The following is a 22,105-nucleotide window of genomic DNA, read 5'->3' as shown; positions in this document are numbered from 1 at the left end:
TAGATTTAGTTAGCTAGGGCATTTACAACACGGCCTAGCTTTCACAAATTTCTTACTTGTACCTCTCCTTTTTTGAATTTTTGGTTTCAACTATATAATCCTATAGTACAACTACTCTTAAACTGCATCTAAAAATAGAGTTCTACTCTACAGGTGCTATGATTTCTACTCTACAGGTGCTATGATAAACCTGCCAAACCAAATCATCTTAACATATGAAAGATAATGGCGGGTAGTGGCAAATGGGCAGGTTGGGTTGATAACAGGTGAAACAAAGTCGGGTAAAAACCCAAACCAAACCACAGGGAAGATTTGCCAGTAGCAAAATGATTGTAATTGAGGAAATGTATCACATGCATTTTAAAACCAAAAGGGGTCATTCATCATTATGTCTCAACAATGAAAATGAGCTTCTAATTAAGAATCCTCAAAGAAAATTAGGGAAAACTAAACAACACATAATCTACCAAAAACTTCCTTCAATAGAACATAAAAATTTTGAAACTATTCTTATTAGTATTTCCTCCCAAAACCTCCTGCACCGCGACCATATGTTGGGAGAGCTGCCACTGCTTGTGGCTCAGCAGCCTGCTTGACGACACCTGGAAGGTCAGACATACCGAGGGCTGAAAGCATGTCAAGGGTCTCCTTGTCAACTTCAATAAGATCAGTCTTGATGGCTGACTCATCGGGAACAAAGTCCATGCGTCTCTCACGCTCCTCCTCTTGCAGTTTGAGGGAAATACCTCTAACGGGTCCCTTCTGGATACGTTTCATAAGGTGGGTGGAGAAACCAGCAATCTTGTTGCGGAGACGCTTAGAAGGAATTATGGCAACTTCTTCCAGGATCTTCTTGTTTGTGTGGAAATCCAAAGTCATTTTGGAGTAATACCTCTCAATTACCTGTCGAGATGACTTCTTCACGGTCTTGGTGCGCACACGACCCATCTTTGCAGAATTTCCTTAATTCAAACCTGTTACATAAATGTTTTTCAGTTACCCTATCAAAAGAAAATTAATGTTTCTAGTTATTCATTGTTAACTTTTCCCTAGGAGAAAAACACTTGCTGATGCATAGTTCATTTTCATGAGAACCTGAATATTTATATCAACTTACTGCAACTTATTGAATCTTTAAGTACAAAGTAAGCACCTATACACATTTTCTTTTTCTTTTGTTCTCAGACAGCAGATGAGAGAGCAAATATATCTCTGCACCAAATTGCATGGTATTAGACTCGGAAAAGGCGTCTTCTATAGACAACTAATCTGACACTAGCCTTCTAAGTCCTCAGACTGACCTGCTATAACTGTACTATCCTTCTGCTGGTTAACACACAAAGCTTCATTTGTCAATTGCAATTACTGGATCTAAGTATTCTATTCTACACAAAACCAGATGAACTGATTACGACCAATTGCAATGTGGATGTTCAAACTTCAACTTAACCGAATTGCCACAATGAAGTTTCTTAATGTCTTCAACAACTAATTTCAGCAATACCTTCAATAACCCATATACACAAAAGTTGTTATTTTTTCAATTCTACATAAGAGAATGCAGATAACTGAAAAACTTACCTTGAAGTCAGTATCCCGATTCCTTTCTTCTATCCTCAATTAAAACTCCAGTTCAATTCCAAATTAGTTTGGTTTTGGCTACAAGAACCCTCTTATTCATTCCACACTATACAGTGTCATTTACTATTCAGATATTCATCTTAGACTATATCTTTTGCTATCAAAAGACCATTTTTTATTTTTAATGGTGCAGTCTGGGCAAGGCTTGCACGCAACTCAGCTATCTCCCACCAACACAAGTTCCAACCCGGCAAATGTAAAAAAATCACCTCTAACTATTTTTTATCATTGTTGTGATTTGTGCCCAAATATCCCTGGTTCATTCAATCTACAATGACTATCTTTTCGCTAAGCCACACTATTGGGTCCCATCTTATACTATCTTTTTCGCTAGCATCAACCTGCAATCTCTTTCTGGACTATGTTGCTCGGACCCGGCACTTTTGCCGTCGTACCTGTGTCGACACGACACTGACATGGGTTAGGGTGCGGGATTCGCGTCAGATCCAGTCAATAGAGATTGGATACTTTGACCAAATCAGTCCGATCTGAGAAGACTAAATCAGCCAGAAAAAGTAGCATGGGTAGACTCTGAAAGTGTTGCAACCTCCACAGAAGAAGAAATGAGGTTGAAAACTGCCAGAAAAGTTCACCTGCGGCGCATGACACTGACAGTTGGCGCGTGATGACGCGTGCAAGGTCGGTTGCGGCTGGGATTTTCAGAGATCAGGTCCTCGGGAGTCGATCTATCTCATGGTGTGTTAGGGTTTATGAAAGGGGCTGGTATGAAGGGTATGTTTTCGAAGTTGGTGGGTTAGGGTTTATGAAAGGGTATGTTTAGGCGGAGTGGCTGGCCCAAAACCATTATAAACTCCTCAAGAAACTTCTATATAACCTATGATAGATAGGTATGTATTTTCCCTAACCCTAATTCACCTGATTAGGGAACAAACTAATTCTCTATAACAGTTTGAAAAAAATATTACTTTAAGGAACCAAATAGAGATTTTTTGAAAAGATAAAATCAAGAATAGAAAGAATTGAGAATACCTAATTTACATTTTTATACTTATATTTTAAAAAATTTGAATTATTTTTTGCCGAATCCCCGCACCCATATCCATACCCTGATCCGTACCCACGAATCTTAAAATTTAGATCATGCCGAATCCGACCTCTAGATCCGTACCCGTATCCGACACCCGCACCCGAGTCCGAGCAACATAGTTTCTGGAAGCTTGCATGCAACTCTACTAATCCACGGGTGCTAACTATACCCAACCAACACAGCTACCAACTCAACAAATGACAAGAAAAGTCACCTAAATATTTCTTCTTCTTTTTTTATTGACAAGGGAACCTGCAGCCGCTACCCTTCAGGTCCGCACAGGGTAAACCCCGCTCCTGTGCAATAGCCTGAAAACCACACAAGAGAGTTAACCCGCACAAGGCAAGTCATGTGCGACGAGCTCGACCCAAAAGGCAAATCCCCTACTTTCTTAATCATTATTGTGATATGAATCCTAGTATACCATTGTTCATTCCAAATTCATGAACAGCTAAGCCACACTCTTGAATTCCATCTTATACTATCTTCAAAAACCTACCACTTACAATCTCCTTGAGCAAACTTGCACGGAACTCTACCAATCCACTAACACAGGTACCAACTCGACAAATGAAAAAAAAAAAATCATCAACAACAACAACAACAACATACCCATTATAATCCGACAAGTGGGGTTTGGGGAGGGTAGTGTGTACGCAAACCTTACCCCAACCTTGAGAGGTAGAGTGGCTGTTTCCGATAGACACTCGGCTTAAGAAAAAACATTTCAAAGACTAATGAAAAAAAAATAAAAAAATCACCTAAATTATTTTTTTAACCATTGTTATGATTTGAATCCTGGTATACCCTGGGTGCCATATTCAACTATTTCATTCATTAATATGGATTTTAACAGTACATAATTTTGCTCAAATCCTAAAGCATTGTGATCAAATAAAGCACATAAATATAAAACGAATGTAATGGTATTATTATGAGAATAAAGCTAGAAAACTTACAAAGAAACGTAGCAGAGGGTGTGCGGCAACTGATGCTATGTGTGTGATTTTCAGCTGAGAAAGGTGAGACTATATTAGGGTTTTGTATTTGTGAATGTCTTTGGGTTTTATTGGGCTTGGGTTATGTAATGTCCACTCTGGGCTCAGGTTAACTAAATGGGCTTGGATTGGACCAAGGTTAACGAAGTGTCTTTTTTTTTTCTTTTTTTTTTTAAGAGAGAAAATAACAAAAAATAACCCTAAAATGCAAAATATTTACCCGCCCATGTCGTCTCCTAAGCTAATTTTGCTTTTACCCAGCTTGGCAGTAAATATTTACGCGAGTACCCCTCGCTCAGAAACCCTTCCTTCCAGTTGCAGAGCCAGAATTTTTACTAAGTGGGTTCAAAATATAAAAAGTACACACACGAAGAAGACAAAGGGGTTCATTATCTAATATATATACATAAAAATAATTTTAACCATGTATACACAGTGTAATTTTCTGCCAAAGGGGGTTCGGATGAACCCCTTGGCCCTTCCTTCCTCCACTCCTGCTTCCTTCATGATGTCATCTCAATGTATTTATATACCATGATGGTATAATTGACTATCTAATGAAAGACTGTAACAGTCTTCTATGATAGTATCTCAGTATATGATATATATCATGATGGTATCATGAAAAACTGAAGAATGTCTCGTTGAAGGATTGAAGCAGACCTACATGATACCATCTCACTATATGTATATAAGATGATATCATAGATACTTTTTTTTAAAGTGTTTTTCAAATAAATGAACATGATCCTCTATGATACTCTGTCAATATATTAGATATATCATGTGGATTTCATAGCGAGCTGATGAGTATTTTTGAAGAAATAAAAGAAGTCATCTATGATACCATCATGGTATATAGCAAGGGGTGATATCATGTTAATATCATAATTTTGGGGACATTTTGAATAAATAGTTTTGAAGGCATGAAAGTTCGAGGTATAGGCAGGTAATTATTTTATTTTTAGGGGCATCTAACATTCTTTTCCCTTTTTTTTCACTCTTTTTTTCACTGCTAGTGCCTGTTATATATTTTGAATTTAACTTAAGACTTATAGATAGTCTAAAAAAAAGGTTCATTATTAAGTCGCTAAAGAATCAACTATTATATGTAATTGTCTTCTATGTAAAGCATAAATTGGTCATATGTTATAAGGATAATTATATTAATGCATGTGTTGCTTTATAGCGATAAATATTACATGAATTGTTATGAATGAATTATTAATTTAAGAGTATTTTTGTCCATAAATATCTCTTATTCAGGTATTATTAATGCACAACTTATATCCTACAGAAAACAATACATAAATTTATGTACAAGTTATAGCACATATATTACAAGTGATTAGTTTAATACCACAAATCTGGCGAGACAAAAATAAAATGCGATGTTAAATATGCATAGTATTTCCTTACTTAGTAGCGTGAAAAAATTTAAACTATATTTTTCTTGTACGATCAACTAAAAGACGTAAGGCAAGAATCGCATTACCAAATCTTCACAAACTCGTTGGAAATATAGTATTTGACAAAATTGACATGTTACATAGAAAATTAGCATGATCCTTTCGTAAATACCGCGAATAACAAGTCCCACACAAAGCCATTCAACAAAAGTTCAACTAACAAAAAGAACTATTTAGTGATTAAAAGACCCAAAAAATTGCTTAATGCCTAATGCAAGTAAACACTTCATTACCTTTTTTCCCCAAGGGTGTGTTTGGTATGACGGGAATTATTTTTCTATTTTCTTTTATTTGGTTGCACATAAGATCTTCGAAATATTTTTCTATGAAAACTATTTTCCTCAAGATGAGAGAAAATGTTTTTCATAAAAATTTGAGGGAAAACATTTTCTGTAGTAATAAAAACACACCAATGTCTTCTCCAACTCACCTCACGTACCCCCCGCCCACCCCACCCCCCCAACTCCACCGCCCACACTGACAAACCCCTCCCCCCCACCCCAACCCTTCCAAAAATATTTAATTTTGTTTTTTTAAAGTCTTTTTTTTTTGTTTTATACACCCCCGCCCCACCCCCCAAATTTTCTATGTTACATAGTACTTTTTTATTAAAAAGAATTTTTTCTTACTCTAAACCCCCATCCCCGTACCCTACCCCACCTCCCAAATCAAACTCTCCACCACCAAAAGTTGCACTCCGAATTTAAAAACTTCCTAGTGATTTTGCTTTGAGTATATGCAAATGTTCGAGCATATGCAAATGCTGTTAAAATGACATTTTTCAGCTTGTGGACTAAACACAAGAAAATAAATAGAAAAAATACTTATATTTCGAGAAAAAATATTTTCCGTCATACCAAACACACCCTAAGATATTATTTCCCTATTAATTACGTGGACAAACATTTCCCAAAGACCTTCTTAAGGAAATAAATTTTGAAAATTAAATTTAAAAAAAAAAACATTTTTCCTTTTTAATTCTCTTCGTCCTCCTCCTCCAAGTACGTGGAATAAAATTTCACAAAAATCGAGAAAATAACAAATATGGTCCCTTATGTTTGATAGTAGTTCAAAATAATCCTTTAAGTATGCACCGAATAGTTTGGTCCTTTAAATTTGCTAAAAGTTGACATTTTAGTCTCTGTCAAATATTTACTAATTTATGGTTCGTTAGATTTGACGTAAACAATGGAAAAAAAATTGACCATAAACAACAAGAAATTCCTATTAAATCATGAAATATACAACACAAAAACTACACTAGATGCTATAAAAAAGAGTACAAATTAAATCTCAAAAAAGTGCACCTAACTCTGAAAAAATAAATCAATAAATAGCAGTAACTATAAAAATTGTACCTCTAAACGTGAGTTACTGCTAATTTTCATTGTTCTCATAATTCTCAAGTCTAACAAACAACATCTTTAAGGGACTATTTTGAACGTACCCTCAAATATAAGTGACCATTTTTATCATTTAGTTGAAGGGTAAAAAAAATATTTGAAAAAAGAAACTTTTCCCTTTTTAATCAATAATTCTCCTCATTCTCTCTCTCTCTCTTTATATATAGTTAATCCATTTTCTCATAAGACCAAAAAACCTTGTTTTAAATCGGCGATTAATTCAATGTCGACGTGGACTCGTGAAGACAACAAGTTATTCGAAGAGGGTCTTGTTTTATACCCTGAAAACATCGGCGATCGGTGGCAATTAATCGCCGATCATGTACCTGGGAAAACACAAGATGATATAGTGGCTCATTATGAGGATCTTGTTCATGATGTATGTGATATTGATTCGGGTCGGATCGAATTACCCAGTTATACTGATGATGACCCGGTTGAATTGGATCAGGTTTCGTTTGGGTCAAATAATAAGAAGAATTGTGAAATTGAAAGGAAAAAAGGTACTCCTTGGACCGAAGAAGAACACAGGTAGTTTTTTTTTTTTTTTTACCAATCAAAAAAAAAAAAAAAAGGGTTTAATTGTCTTGTCGTATTTCTTTTTTTTTTTTTTTTTGGATAATGTGGGAATGCAATTAAACAATTTTGTGAATTATTTCTATATCTTAAAGGTGAAAATTCATGTGTTTGTTGAATTTGGTGTTATGGGTTTTTGTTTATTTTATTTCTAAGATTGTGGGTAAATATAAAGAATAATACTCATTTCCTTATTAGTCCGTGCTAAAAAGAATGACCTGTTCTTATATTTGGAAATAATATACAATGATTTATAGCCACACAAAATATATGTGACTCATTTTACGCCACACGTTTAAAAGTTTTTTCTACTTTTTTAAACTCCGTGTCCAGTCAAATAGGTTCAAATAAATTGAAACAGAGTGAGTAGTATTTTTGGACTAAATTTTTCTTGTATCTGCTTGTTTGTTATGACTAGGAAATGGGTCTATTTTGATTTCAATTTAAGCATTTTTCTTTGTGCTTTGATCAGTGGGAAAAAAAGAAAAAGAGACTATTTTTACTCATCGAAAGAAGAAGAAAAAAAAAAGGAAAAAAAATCTTTGTGAATTATTTCTATCTTTTAAAGGTGAAAGTTAGTTTACATGTTGAATTTGGTATAATGGGTTTTTGTTAATATAGAAAAAAAAAAAACTTTTATATTCTAGTTTGTTATGGCTTGGAAATGGGTCTGTTTTGATTCCAATTTAAGAATTTTTCTTTCTGCTTTGATCTGTGGGAAAAAGAACAAGCTCATCAGAAGAAACAAAAAAAAAAAAAAGAAAAAAAAAAGAAGGAAAAATGTTATGTTGCTTGGACTCTTCAAAAGATGTCGACGGGTATGCATCAGATCCTTCAATAATTGTGCATTTTTTAAGGCTGACACAGATGCTACGTTTTTGGAGAGTCCGAGCATCACAGGAAAATTTGCTCTATTTTTGTTCAGTGAGCTGCCTAAGATTAATTCTCTAGGAGGTAGAGACTAGTTCACTGATATAAGAGTGATTCATGTCATTTGATCTTTAGCCAAAATGCTTAGGAAAGTATCTAGCCTAAGAATAATTCTATTCAAGAATTACATTTTTCTTTTGATCTCTGAACTGGTAAACTGATACAACTTGAATTTTCCTTCTCATTTGTGTAATCCATCTGTGATTGTTCTCTTCTCTGTAACCATGCTCGAAGCTAATAACTCATGCAGCAAAATGGCGATTTTTCAGCCATGTGGAGGGCGGTGGTGACTAATTTTTCCAGCTTGAGACAGTCGGGCCTCTTAATCTTCGTCACAGTAATTTGACTATTTTGATAGACATAGGCAGTTTTGTATTGTTCACTATTTAGATCATTCAAAGGATTGTTTGATTGGGCTTAATTGTATGGTGAATTGGTGCTTCCAAATATGAGCTTCAAGAGCTGTCGACAGATTCGTATGAGTAATTGCTTGCACATTTATTGCTTGGTCAGTAAGGATTCATATAACCGATCCTAACTAAATGGGATTGGGCGTACTTATTAATCTTGTCCCTGCCATTAGAGGGTCATGGGCTCATTTCACTAGAGTACATATAAACTACATTGCTCGGATTCTTCAAAAATTGTGACGGTTACATGTCAGATCCTCCAAAAGTAGCGGATTTTTGGAGGATCTGACATGGGTGTGGCAACATTTTTGGAGAGTCCGAGCAGTAGCATCTATAAATATAATTAGATAACTAAAGTTATACTTAATTGTATAACTGACATTGCTGTTCTATGGCTGTTATTTGAGGCGTAGTTGTTGTTTTTGTTGTTTATACAGTCAGACTTCTATATAATATTTCACTATAACAACCATGTTTTTCTGTGGAACAGATCTTTCATGTTATATGTTGTATTATGTGTTCTCTTTAACAATATTTTGCCATAGCAGCCTAAAAATATTGGAACAAACGATGTTATTATAGAGAGGCTTGGCTGTAACTCAAATTGTTGTTCTATGGTTGTTATTTGACTTAAAATCCTAATATTCTTGCGTAGGTTATTCCTTATCGGGCTGGACAAATACGGGAAGGGTGACTGGAGGAGCATTTCAAGAAATGTAGTGATATCAAGGACGCCAACACAAGTGGCAAGTCACGCTCAGAAATACTTCATTAGACAGCAGGCGATGAAGAAAGAACGAAAAAGGTCTAGCATCCATGACATTACAACTGCAGTGGATACCAACGCAGTACCTCCTCAAAGCAGCTTTCAGAATCAACGAGGCAGTCAAAATTTCAACTTCACAATGTAGGAGGTGAGTACTGAGTAGTAGGAAACAAAACGAACACTCATACCTGTACATAGAAGGGCCACCTGCAATCAACGTTCGAACTTGTAAAGTTTACTTTTTCTATTTGACAGTTGATTTTAATTAGTGAATCCCGGAGCTTAAAGAATGGGTATTTTCTCCCGATGTTGGCAGAACAGTTAATGAAATTGTTGGTAAAATGGTTTAAGAACAGAATGGTGCTGAACTATTTTAGCTTTAACGTCATGTATTCACTAGTTTGTGTCTTTATTGTAGTTCCATGTTTTGGTTTTGGTGCTAGTGTCTTGCCAGTAGGCTACAAAGCCGGTAAATGAACCTGGAAAAATGGTGGGAATTGTGGTATATAAAATTTTGAGTAAAATAAAAAACATTCAATATTCTGTTTCTCTTTCTTGTGGCCAAGATAACACTGGACAGAAACTTTGTTGAAAATTTTGAAATGGTCAACCTTTTGTGTGTGCATTTTGATATGTTCCTCAGGATAATCGAAAAGTACTGATATTTAGTAAGGGCCTGTTTGGACATACTATTTTTTTATTTTTTATTTTGCTATTCTCCACTTTATTTGTTTCACAGAACTCTTTGATTGTTATATATTGTATTCAATTTTTCACTCCAAATTGAATTTGAGTTTGTCAAGTTTGAAAAACTAGTTCTAACCACTTTTTCAAGTGAGAAAAAAAAAATTCCTCCCAAAACTTCTAACATTTTTTTTAAGTGAAATATATGTTCAAACGCAACTTCAATTTCTAAGTACTCTTTTTCAACTTAACATCAAAAACTATCTTTTGTCTAAATGCCTACTAAGTGTCTTGATCCCCTGACCTATTGCCATTCAAGTGTATATGCTGTGTGTTAGTGATAATAACAAGTCACTTTTATCTTCCACAATAGTTGGCTTTCCATTGGGAAACTTTTTATACATATGGGATCAAGTTGGATGTGTGCACAGGCTTGTCTATTTTGGTCCGACAGACACAGGCTATAGCTATATCTGAAAATTTACTAAAATTTTATCATATATTAAAGGCATAATACATAAATAGGTCCTCAAACTCGGTCTCATTTTTTAGGTATGCCATCCAACTTTGACTGTGCACAAGTAGGCACCTCAACTTGTCTCCATTTTATTAGTTGAACACTTTAACTTTCAAAATGATCATCTAGACACCTTCACATTAGTATCACGTCAACATCTGTGTTTACCTGTTCAATTTTTAACAAGTTGAGGTGTCTACTTGTGCACACCTAAAGTTGGAGGGCATACTTAAAAAATGAGGCCAAGTTTGACGGCCTATTTATGTATTATAAAATATAAATCATGAACCTACTATTTGGAAAATATAATGGGTTCAGCAGCAACAACTTGTTCAACCTATCAAATTTAAATTCTGAATTTGCCTTTGACGACCAGTGCACTTACTACTCATTTGTTGATAGTAGGTGCTAACTTCGTATATACACAAAAACCTTTCAAATACACACAGAAGAAGAGAAGTTTGGTTACCATTGTTAAGATTTAAGCTGCATTTGCCCGTCTTTTATGTTGAGGCCAAAGTAGAGAGACTAGATGTTCTATTCTTTTATATTTCTAGTGTAAGGACTGTAATGGTTTTGGTCTCTGATAATTATCACTTCATTAGTTTTCAACGATTAGTATAGTATCTAGCGCCTTTGAAATAACTGATCAGTGTAGTTCTTTTGTTTGACAAAGGGAGTTTACTTTGGGACCGACATTAAAGACAATAACCATATCGTATTTCACCTTGTCTTCTGCATTTTTTTAATTGACGGTGTGTATGGGCGACATTGTGCGTACATCAACTTGGAAGAAATCACCTAGAGCTTTTTTGCTTTCACATTATTCCCTAGTGTTTTTTGCTTTCGCATTATTTGAACCCGAGACCTCATAATTCTCCCACTATTCATTGATCACTAAGCCACGCCCTAGTTTTTACCTTTCGTTATTTTGCATCCCGTGCAAAATACTGTCTAGGAATATACGCTTGACCTGGACAGAATAGACGATTAGAGAACCCAAGCAGATGAACCTGGATCCACATTGTGCTGTATATTGTTCTGAAACTCACTGACCAACTAATTTGGATTCGCGCTAGCCCACTAAGGACATCACTCTGCGACACTAAAATCATTAAATATGCTTGCTTTGGGCCACAGCCATAAACAAGTCGCTATATCATTCCCAATACTCGAGACAGCGATAACAGACTACACTATGATTCACCACGCGATAACAGACTAAAATGTGGTGCCAACAGAATCAAACTGGTCCAAACAAGATGATATTGATTGTTGAACAAGGCGTGTTTTTCAGCCACATTGAAAACTCCAAGGACGAAAAAGCATGATGCATAATAACAACTATTGCAATAGTTTGTACAAGGAATGGCATGATCAAGAGCTACAGATAGTCATTATCCATTTATTTGTCGAAGGTACTTGAAAGCAAGAGTTTGAGATGTCAGTTGACCCAAACGCATATGAAAGCAAGAGTTTGAGATGTCAGTTGACCCAAACGCATACTTCAGCTCTTGTTAGTCTCTTCTTCAGGCTTCTGCTTAAAGAAAAGAAATAGCGGGGTGAGAAAAAGGGTCCAGGATAATTCTTTTTTAAAAAACAGACATAGATCAACAATTTAACCGAAGATCACATGCATATATCTGTAGCCAGGTGGTAAATGAATATCCAGCATCCTAAGAAAATGCTCACCCTATGCCAACTAAAACATGCACTTTTAACAAGAATTTGTTTGTTTTCAGCTGGTTAGCCAAAACCTAAAGATAGTAGCGGAAATCAAAACGTACCAAATACAAAATAAGGAACAAACTCATAGAGCAAAATTGAACATGTATGTATGACTATACATATAAAACAAGCGAAAAGAATAAGAGAAGGATTCAAACCTTATCGTCCTTCTCTTTCTCAGCTTTCTCACGCTCTGCCTTCTGCTTTGCCTTCTCCAATCTCTCCCTTTCCATTTTCTATTCACCAAAAAACAAAACAAAAAAACACATGAATCACAAAACTTACATCATCCATCAAAAAGAGAACATAACAACAGAGTTAGCTCCAATCCCAACTACTCGGAGTCAAAGCAATTCAGAATTTAGAGTTAATGAGTTTGGAATTGATACAATTATTATTCATCCTAATTAAGTTACACACACGTGATATACATGTATGTGTGTGCGTCTGACACATAATATACAGTTATACACATACATGATACATATATACAAAACTTAGAGCTTGTGAGTTTGGAATTGGTACAATCTATTATTCACAGTAATTTTTCTACACACTCGTGATTGCACATATACCTATGTGCGCGCGCATTCTCAGAACATAGAGTGTGAATCAAACCCATGTTTGAATTGAAATTGAGATACGGATGCAAGCATATCAGGTCTGACCTGAATGTAGTGAATTCTGTCAGAAAACCATTAACATCCGCCTATTATTCGTCCTAGTTATTTTACACACAATACACATATGTGTATGTGTGTACATAATATACATATTACATATACATATATGCAGAACTTAAAGCTATAAGATTTGAAAATGATACAATCTATTATTCATAGTAATTGTTTTAGATCCGCCTATTTTCGGATCAACTGTATAAATCACCTGTATCCATTTCACTCTATTCAATCACAATCCATTCAAATAATATTAAATAACAGTAAAAAATCATAAATTGCGAAATAAAAAATGTTAAAAAAAACACACGAAGACTTCATACATGATGAATATAGATATGTGTGTGCATTTATCTGTACATACATACATACATACATATACATATACATAATACAAGCAGTGTTATCAAAAGCGAAAAGCGCAAAAAAGCTCTAAGGTTAGCTGGGGCTTTAAGCGCAAATAAAGCGTGGGCTTTAATGAAAAAAGGCGCAATGGTGCAAAATACAAATCTATATATGGTTAGTCCAAGACTAATAATAATAACCATGAATAACAAATATATGGACAAAAGAATTGTAAAAATATTACGATAAAGTGAAATATGAATTATCTAGTGTCACCCCTTCAAGGGAGGCTCATTGGCAAGGAAAAGTATGTCTTAGAGCCTTGATGATGACATTGAAGCGCACATAAAGCGAGGCGAAGCGCTCAACATGGTTTGAGCCTCGCTTCAGGGCTTAAGCGCGCTTTAAGCGCACCTTTGACAACACTGAATAAAAGTAAAACTTAAAGCTCATACGTTCGTAATTGGTACAGTACTATTATTTACAACAATTTTCTACACACTAATAATTACACATGGGGATGCTAACACTTTTATTCCTTCAATTACTGGTAAATTCTAATTTTAGTCCTTGTGATATCTAACTAAGCACATTTAATCTTTAATTACTTGAACTGTGCACTTCTAATCCTTCTTATATTTATACATATTCTTAAAAGTATATTACCTTCAAATGCGGAGTAACAGTACAAACTTAACTTAATACATAGTTAATTAGATGGTGAAATGGTTATACTTCAGGAAATTTGTGACTATTCACAAGCAAAGGGATTAAAAGTGTACATTTCAAGGGTCAAATGGGCTTGGTTAGATATCATAAGGACTAAAATCAGAATTTACCAATAATTGATGGACCAAAATTGATATTAAACCCTACATGGGAAATTTGGGTGAATGATTAGATCCGCTTATTTTCGGGTCAACTGTATAAATCATATGTATCAATCTCACTATATTCGATTATTTCGATCACAATCCATTCAAATATGAACAGGAGCAATTTTGAACCCCCTCGACCAAAAATAAAAATTACAGTGTATATATAGGGTAAATTTTTTATGTTTATGTACAGATATTAACTTTTGAACACCCTGAATAAATGTAAAAGGTTAGCTCAAGCAGTCCAGGGTGTTCAAAATTGTCATGTGTCCTAGGTTCAATTCCTATCGATAATATTATTTTTTATATTTAGCTTTTGTTATTTTTTTCGAACCCCTGAGTAAAAATCCTGAATTCGCCACTGATATGAATAACATAAATTTGTGAAACATAAAATGAAATTAAAAAAAAAACAAGTGAAAAAATGGACCTTAATGTAAATGTTTTCTTGAGCACGTTCTTCTTCACCTAAGACTTTGCCATCACTGAAAGATCGAAGACCTGAAATTGATGATCGTTGACCTTCTATTAAACGACCTAATCCACTACGTGAAACGACAGATCTCATCGCCATTTTTTGCTTTTATACTGTGTGATATTGATGAGTGGAAATTAAAGAGATTAAATGTAACCTAAGTGTGATTGGTGTTTTGTTATTTATAGAGGATAGTTAAGTGGGTCCAGTTTTTGACCGGGTTTTTTGGGTCATGGATAAGGTGGAATATACCCACTTTTTAAATTACTACTTTCGTCTCAAATTATTTGCAGCTTTTTTAATTTATTCGCTCCTTAAAAAATATTAATTTAGAGGGTATTTGATTAACTTTACGTAATTTATATTTAAGTTATGATATCTCTCCATTAAATGCTTATTATATTTATGTGTCTATCTCTATAAATTACAAAATTATCCTAAGAATAAATAAGAAAAAATAATTAATTACCTGTTAATTTGAGACAGTAATCAAGATTCAGCCTATTATGTACTCCCTCCGTTTCAATTTATATGAATCCATTTGACTGGACACGATATTTAAAAAAGAGAGAAAACTTTTAAAACTTGTGATCCAAAATAAGCCTTGAAAATTTATGTGACTGTAAATCATTCATAAAGTGAATTTATTTTCAAATTAGGAAATAGGTCATTCATTTTGACACAAACTAAAAAAAATAGGTTCAAATAAATTGAAACAGAAAGAGTATTATTTGTTGTTGTTATTCTTTCTTTTCTTCATTATTTTCTACTTGTAGCATGTTGTTATGTTGTTGTTAAGTTCATGTCCAATCGCGACTGACTTCCAATCAACTACAATTTCAAATACTTTATTTTAACAATTTCACTCGAATATTATCCAAACGCCTTACCAAGATTTATAAAAGAAACAAAGGATTAAGTGGTTTTTGCATTTTCCTCATCACTTATAATCGTGCTCAACAAGTCTGTTGGCATTGGCCTCTTACTGATTTTCCCAACCTTGGGAAGAACCAAGTTCCAGAGTACAAAACTCAACAGATGAAATCCTGAAAATGTGCTCTTAGATCAACAGAGAAATCAAAGATAACTTAAGGTTGCAAGGAATTCATGCATTGTCATGTCAACTTTCATCTCAAAAGCTAGTTAATTCAGGTAAAATACGTAAGTTGCTTAGGTTTCATTACAGCAGTAATATCTTCAACATAGATAAAGATTCCTCTAAATGCTTCAATGTTAAGCCTGTGGTCTTGCAACAGGCTCCAGTGCTTCAATTGTCACCACGCTATTACCCCGAATTACCTGCAACATCAACCAAGTGAAACATTAATGACCGCCATAATTAAGGGATTTCTAGAACAAACGAGACTGTGAGATAACTTAAGATGAGCAAATACAAGATATCCGAGACTAAATAAATATAGAAATCATTCAATTTCAACACCATCAGAAATCCTGGAACAGGTGTAAACGAGATAGGGGAGAGGACAGGAGCAAAAAAGGCCGCAAAAGACTCACCACCATGCCAATCTCATTCTTCTCATTGCCATTGACCTCAACAGTGTTGTCAATAACCAAATTCATGAACTGATCGAACCCACGAAGAGTCCCCACAACTTGACGGTTCGCATTCAGCTTGACTGCAAAAGGTATACCACATTACTGTTCTGAAAGCTACATAATGAAGGAAATGGACTAATAGAAGAGATTATGTGATTCAGACGTTGAACATTGATGATTGATACTTCAAACTATGAATTCTTTCCTGATAAAATAACATTGATCCTTAAACTGTAGACATGCTGAAACTTCTTACACCACTTAAGTGAAATTCCAGTGGGTTAAGATAATAAATCTATTTTCCTGTTACTGTCAACAAATTCACACGGTTTAAGCTGCATTGAAAATATACACTTAATCAAAATGCAAGGATAGACCATCTTGTTTTTCACTTTGCATTACTTTTTAACACGTCCATCTAAATAAAAGTCACTCTTCTTCACATGTTGGATGTAGAAGATTTTTTTTGATCCCCGTATACAGTATACTAAAAGAAGAGAACCTACACATTAGATGTAGATGTAGATGTAGATGTAGAAGATAAGTCACTGCATTTCAGTTCTTAGTTTTTTCCTCAAATGTAAGCTTATATAAATACGCAAAAATAAGATCTTATTTTTCAATGCAGAGTAGAATATGATTCCGCATTATGCAAAAGTTGGCACATTATTTGAGAAATTTAAGCAAATCTCAATGGTTTGAAATGCAGAATCAGCAGTTGTCTTACGATAGCAGAAGCATCATGTCAAATGGGAGGAGAAAAAGGCTTACAGTCTCAATTATTACGGAAAACAAAACAAAAAACAAGTACGCCTCAATCCCAAATTAGTTGGACTTAGCTACTTGAATCCTCAATATCCGTTACGTTTTGTTTGAAGTTGTTTCATTCCAACACACAATAATTTATCTTCTTAAACAAACTAGGTACCCTGGTGAGAAGTGTTAGAACCTAAACTCAAACATGCGGCCTTGGATATAAATTTACCCATTTATATGGTTAGAAATTGTGGAAACGGGAAAACAAAACCCCAGGAACTTTAAAAATAAAAAATACATAAAAGCAAGAGTATACTTAAGCTGTAAACGGTCTTATCCTATGTGCCCTGAACCTTAAATACTAAACAATATCCCTTAAACCCAATATAAGATGCAGCAAAAAGGGAGCAGTCACACAAAGCTCAAAAAACATAACCACATTCATGAAAATCAGATTCTTAAAGGAATACTTAGTACCCATAACAGAAATCAATCCAAATACAGAGGGGTCTCCAATAGTTATTGATGCACCAATATTAGGGAAAACAAAAACCAAATAAGCAATAAAAAGACAACGAAAAGAAAACGTATGCATAAGCATAACTGGCCTTCTACGCCCTAAACATTAAACCCTACCTGGTATCCGTAAAAAAGAGTTTTTTTTTTTTTTTGGTTCCTTCCTCTAAACAAGTTGCAGCAAAAATAAGTGAATGGTCACACAAAGTTCAACAACTTAAGTAAGTTCCAAAGACTACATTTTGAAGAAATACCCACTAAAGATAACGACAACAAAATCCCAATCCAGGCTAAAGAGAAACAAATAAAGTGGATGAGTTTCAGAAATCACAACAAAAAGGGTTTTTATGTTCCCTTAGACTCTAAACGAGTAGCAGCAAAAAAGCAAGCAAATAACCACAGAAAGTTCAACACCATAAGTAAGTTCCAAAGATTGTATTTGGATGAAATACCCACTAAAGATAACACAAATAAAACCCAAATCAAGACTCAAAATAAAGAGAAACAAATAAAAGGGGTTGAAATTCAGACATAAAAACTAATTGGAGCTGCTTGTCCATATACCTAACCAACAACAACAATATGCCCAGTATAATCCCACCAGGTGGGGTCTGGGGAGGGTAGAGTGTACGCAGACCTTACCTCAACCTTTTGACGGGTAGAGAGGCTGTTTCCGAAAGACCCTGGGGAGGGTAGAGTGTACGCAGACCTTACCTCAACCTTTTGACGGGTAGAGAGGCTGTTTCCGAAAGACCCCCGGCTCAAAGAGAAATGAAAAAGCATCAGGAATAATAAACAGTAATAATAAGCAGTAATAGCATCAAGATAATACGACAAATAACATAGTAAACGATATAATCGGAGTACAAGCAAAGACAAGGACCTACCAGGCCTTTGAATGAATAATATATTAATATTCTGATCTCACTTAAATTTAGTTCTCTATGCTCTGTAGCCAATACTTGAAAGATGCGAGGATAGATTATGCACTTATAAGAACAGATCCAGTTAATCTTTTTAAAAGCTAACTGAAAGATTTACAAACTTCAGGGAAAATTTCATAGGAACAGCTGGAATCTGCAGCATGAAGTGGAAATCTAAGGCATGTGAAATTCTATAGCTCATCTGTTGACACTTTCTCATAGCTAGATAGTATAAATACACCTAGATTGCACCAAACTTTCTTCTCAAAATCATAAAAGGAAATTGAATGAATTTCAGACAAGACGAACATTGCAACAGAATTCTAAGATCAAACATAATAAAAACAATGCTTTATCTTCTTCTTTTAGAATGGTAACATAAAAAATGCTTTATCTTGTTAAAAAACTAATGCGCGAAACTTTTAGAAATGCTATAAGTAAAAAATGTGCTTTTCAACTAGAAGTGCTTGTCCATATACCTAACCAAAGACCAAAAACAAACTGGCCTTCTATGCTCTAAACCTTAAACCCTGTATAATATCCCTAAAAAAGTTCCTTTTTTCCTGGATAGGTTCCCTTAAACACTAATCACGTTGCAGCATATAATAAGTAATTAGTTCGCAAAAAGCTCACAGCTTTTTAAGTAAGTGCCAAAGACTGTATTTTGAAGAAACACCCACTAACCATAACACAAATAAAACCCAAATCAAGACTCAAAATAAAGAGAAACAAACAAAAGGGGTTAAATTTCAGAGGTAAACACAAAAGGGTTTTTAACCTACTTTGAAGCTGCTTGTCCATATACCTAACCAAAAACCCTAAAAAATGTTCTCCCTTAAACTCTAAACAAGTAGCAGCAAAAAATCAAGCTAACATTCACACAAAGTTCAACAACTTGAGTAAGTCCCAAAGACTACACTTTGAAAAATACCCACTATAATCCAAATCCAGACTCAGAATAAAGATAAAACAAACAAAAGGGGTTGAATTTCAGATATAAAAACAAAAGGTTTTTCACTTACTTTGAAGCTGCTTCTCCATATACCTAACCAAAAACAAACTGGCCTTATACGCCCTAAACCTTAAACCCTATACAATATCTCTAAAACCCTAAATAAAGCCCCCTTTTTGGGGATAGGATCCCTTAAACTCTAAACAAGTTGCAGCAGAACACAAGTAACATTCACACAAAGGTCACAACTTAATTACCTTCCAAAGACTCTATTTTTATCCAGACTCAAAATAATGATAAAAACAAATAAAAGGGGTTAAATTTCAGATATCAACACAAAAGGGTTTTAACTTATTTTGAAGCAGCTTGTCCATATACCTAACCAAAAACAAACTGCCCTTTTATACCCTAAACTTTAAACCCTATATAGTATCTCTAAAACCCTAAAGAAGTTCTTTTGTTTTTTGGATATCATCCCTTAAACAAGTAGCAGCAAAAAAGCAAGAAAACATCCACTGTAACAATAACATAAGCAAAATCCAAATCAAGATTCAGAATAAAGAGAAACAAACAAAAGGTGGGGTTTAAGTTTCAGATATAAAAACAGAAAGGGGTTTCAACTTACTTTGGAGTTGCTTGTCCATATACCTAACCAAAGACAAAAATTAGAATGAAAAATTAACATCTAAAAAAGAGGAAAATTAGATATATTTATTGATCAAGAAGGATGTAAAGATTGTAGACATACTTTTTAAGATCTGGAGGCTGACCTGATCTGCTCATCTTTTTCTTCTCTTTTTGTGTTTGAGTTTACTGAAAGAGAGGCAATGGAGGCTGAGCGGCCGCTTGTGGTCTAAACCCCTAAAAACCTTCAACTTTTATCTTTTGAAAACTTGCCTACCAGAAGAGACGAAATTACAATTTTAAACTATTTTTTATTTTTATTTATAAAATAATGCAAATATACTATTTTCGTTGATCGGATTTTAAAATAAATAAATATATCATTTAGGTTATTTTTTTATTAAAAAAATGTGACGTGACTTTAAAAAAAAGTCTATCTATCTTTTTGAGTAGACATACTTTTCTAAAGCCATATAATAATTTTTTTTTTCTGATGGGCCTGGTCTGGTTGGTTAAAAATGGGTAGACTTATTTTTTTAAAAGTCGGATATATTTTTTTAAACGAACATACCCGACACACCATGGCTTTAGAAAAATGTCTATTAAAAAAAAATAGGTAGACTTTTTTTAAAGTCATGCGGTATTTTTTTTAATTAAAAAATAACCTAAATGATTTTAAAAAAACTCCCGTCAGTAAAAAAAGGTATATTTGCACCATTTTGTAATTGTAGAGGTATATATATATATACACCACTTTTATAATGAGGGTATATCTGCTTTAAATCACAAAGTTGAGGGGTATATTAGCACCTTTGTCCTTACAACTATCTGATAGGAGTTTTTTAGATAAATTTATTTTTAATTTTACGGGTTTTTATCATATATTTTCGTTTTAGACATAGGATTTGAAAATAGCATTAAAAAATTTAGGTTTTATTCAAATGGTAAGTGGCCATAGAAAATAAAAGATCTACTACTGTAACTTTTTAACGTAAAATGCATATCTAAATATAAATTAACTTTCTAATATGCCATTTTTCTATTCAAATTCCAATACTCCATCCGTTCAAATTTAAGTGATTTAGTTTGACTGAACACATATTTAGATAATATAAAGAGAGTTATTCTAAATTAAAGATGTGTAATATACTAAGGTGCCGTTTGGCCATAAATACCCAAAAATATTTCACTTTTTTTTTTGAAATTTTGGAGTTGGAGTTGTGTTTGGCCATAGTTTTTGAAATTGTAGTTTTTGGTGAAATGTAGTTGTAAAAAAGTGAAAAAAGTGGAAAAAATTGAAAAACAAGTTTTTTGAGATTTTGGTATTCCGAAATACAACTTCAAGTTGTATTTGGAATTTTTATGGCCAAACGCTAATTCCAGAAAAAAGTGAATAATTTTTATGGCCAAACGGCACCTAAAACTTCCCTTGAATTTCATGATTTTAAACTTGTCACGTATGATATTGAATTGTGAACTTTCTACTATATTAGAAGCACCGGATGGTGCACTTTTTCGTCGTCCGTTTGTGGGCCCAAAAAAATTGTGGGCCCACATATTAAACACAAACCAACCAATATTAAAAAAAAAAAAAAGTGTGATCCCCATATTAAACACAAACCAACCAATATTAAAAAAAAAAAAAAAGTAAAAAAAGTGGAACCCACCATCTCCAAATTCACAGAGAAAAAAAAAGTGGACCTTATATTAACAAAATCAAACAATATAAAAAAAAAGTGAATCCCATATTAAAAAAACAAACAATGTCAATAAAAAAAAGGGGCAGATTTTGTATTCGTAACAAACACTAATATAATAAAGTTTTAGATATGGAGCACAAACTATAATGTTATATTAATCGTGTTTTGAACATTAAAAAAAAAAAAAAAAAAAAGGTGGAACCCGCCATCTCCAAACTCACGGGGAAAAAAATGGGCCCCATATTAAAACCTTTGTTTTCAGCTCTGAATTTCAACCTCTTTTCTTTGTTTCTCTATTCTCAGTCTGTATTTGACATTATTGCCTTTTCTGTTAATGAGTATTTTTTAGAATATTTTCTTTTAAACTATGGTTAAGTAATTGAGCCTTTTCCGCTTATCTTTCATAGAAATAATTATTAAGAGAGTAAAACCCTTCCCTTTCCCTTTGAACATAATACTTATCACTACTAGAGATGGAGGTAGATGGAGGTTTTCCCACCGACATTCAGTGGAAATTTTGTGTTATAAG

General features: G+C 33.9%; 4 protein-coding genes and 1 long non-coding RNA gene across 7 annotated transcripts; 1 reads left to right on the top strand and 4 right to left on the bottom strand.

Moving 5' to 3' along the window:
* Positions 1–336: 336 nt before the first annotated feature.
* Positions 337–3,802, bottom strand: LOC132640116 (small ribosomal subunit protein eS17). Its single transcript, XM_060356554.1, has 2 exons — positions 3,649–3,802; positions 337–974 (listed from the first exon to the last, which is right to left on the bottom strand). Exon 2 carries the CDS (start codon positions 946–948, stop codon positions 514–516), a length of 435 nt encoding a protein of 144 aa, XP_060212537.1. The 5' UTR covers positions 949–974; positions 3,649–3,802; the 3' UTR covers positions 337–513.
* Positions 3,803–6,699: 2,897 nt separating this feature from the next.
* Positions 6,700–9,624, top strand: LOC132640115 (transcription factor DIVARICATA-like). The gene is made up of 2 exons (XM_060356552.1): positions 6,700–7,090; positions 9,131–9,624. Exons 1-2 carry the CDS (start codon positions 6,783–6,785, stop codon positions 9,384–9,386), a joined length of 564 nt encoding a protein of 187 aa, XP_060212535.1. The 5' UTR covers positions 6,700–6,782; the 3' UTR covers positions 9,387–9,624.
* Positions 9,625–11,691: 2,067 nt separating this feature from the next.
* Positions 11,692–14,708, bottom strand: LOC132640114 (uncharacterized protein At2g27730, mitochondrial-like). The gene is made up of 3 exons (XM_060356551.1): positions 14,504–14,708; positions 12,329–12,406; positions 11,692–11,979 (listed from the first exon to the last, which is right to left on the bottom strand). Exons 1-3 carry the CDS (start codon positions 14,645–14,647, stop codon positions 11,950–11,952), a joined length of 252 nt encoding a protein of 83 aa, XP_060212534.1. The 5' UTR covers positions 14,648–14,708; the 3' UTR covers positions 11,692–11,949.
* Positions 14,709–15,594: 886 nt separating this feature from the next.
* LOC132640111 (probable small nuclear ribonucleoprotein G) lies at positions 15,595–20,139 on the bottom strand. Of its 3 annotated transcripts, none has more exons than XM_060356550.1 (4): positions 20,023–20,139; positions 19,878–19,900; positions 16,064–16,185; positions 15,595–15,847 (listed from the first exon to the last, which is right to left on the bottom strand). In XM_060356550.1, the coding sequence occupies exons 2-4, from the start codon at positions 19,894–19,896 to the stop codon at positions 15,782–15,784; spliced, it is 207 nt and encodes a 68-aa protein (XP_060212533.1). In that variant the 5' UTR covers positions 19,897–19,900; positions 20,023–20,139; the 3' UTR covers positions 15,595–15,781. The 3 variants fall into 3 exon arrangements, with proteins under 3 accessions (XP_060212533.1, XP_060212531.1, XP_060212532.1); XM_060356548.1 differs by having other exon boundaries at positions 20,001–20,136; XM_060356549.1 differs by lacking the exon at positions 19,878–19,900 and adding an exon at positions 19,083–19,105 and having other exon boundaries at positions 20,001–20,115.
* Positions 16,254–19,076, bottom strand: LOC132640113 (uncharacterized). Its single transcript, XR_009582162.1, has 2 exons — positions 18,098–19,076; positions 16,254–18,025 (listed from the first exon to the last, which is right to left on the bottom strand). It is a non-coding gene; the product is annotated as an uncharacterized LOC132640113 (long non-coding RNA).
* Positions 20,140–22,105: the final 1,966 nt, after the last annotated feature.

Source organism: Lycium barbarum, chromosome 5 (genome assembly GCF_019175385.1).
Source record: "Lycium barbarum isolate Lr01 chromosome 5, ASM1917538v2, whole genome shotgun sequence".
Classification (NCBI taxonomy): Eukaryota; Viridiplantae; Streptophyta; class Magnoliopsida; order Solanales; family Solanaceae; genus Lycium; species Lycium barbarum.
This window is presented reverse-complemented; position numbering and strand designations above follow the sequence as displayed.

What these genes read in the sequence shown, in the direction of transcription:
- LOC132640114 (XM_060356551.1), bottom strand. Translation starts at nt 14,647, where the DNA reads ATGGCGATGAGATCTGTCGTTTCACGTAGTGGATTAGGTCGTTTAATA. An exon ending in AAGAAAACATTTACATTAAG is followed by an intron (nt 12,407 to 14,503) that starts GTCCATTTTTTC and finishes TTTGGTGAATAG; the next exon opens with AAAATGGAAAGGGAGAGATT. An exon ending in AGAAAGAGAAGGACGATAAG is followed by an intron (nt 11,980 to 12,328) that starts GTTTGAATCCTT and finishes TTCTTTAAGCAG; the next exon opens with AAGCCTGAAGAAGAGACTAA.
- LOC132640111 (XM_060356548.1), bottom strand. Translation starts at nt 20,035, where the DNA reads ATGAGCAGATCAGGTCAGCCTCCAGATCTTAAAAA. An exon ending in TATGGACAAGCAACTCCAAA is followed by an intron (nt 16,186 to 19,877) that starts GTAAGTTGAAAC and finishes TACCTTTTGCAG; the next exon opens with TCAAGCTGAATGCGAACCGT. An exon ending in AGAATGAGATTGGCATGGTG is followed by an intron (nt 15,848 to 16,063) that starts GTGAGTCTTTTG and finishes TTGATGTTGCAG; the next exon opens with GTAATTCGGGGTAATAGCGT.
- LOC132640115 (XM_060356552.1), top strand. Translation starts at nt 6,783, where the DNA reads ATGTCGACGTGGACTCGTGAAGACAACAAGTTATTCGAAGAGGGTCTT. An exon ending in TGGACCGAAGAAGAACACAG is followed by an intron (nt 7,091 to 9,130) that starts GTAGTTTTTTTT and finishes ATTCTTGCGTAG; the next exon opens with GTTATTCCTTATCGGGCTGG.
- LOC132640116 (XM_060356554.1), bottom strand. Translation starts at nt 948, where the DNA reads ATGGGTCGTGTGCGCACCAAGACCGTGAAGAAGTCATCTCGACAGGTA.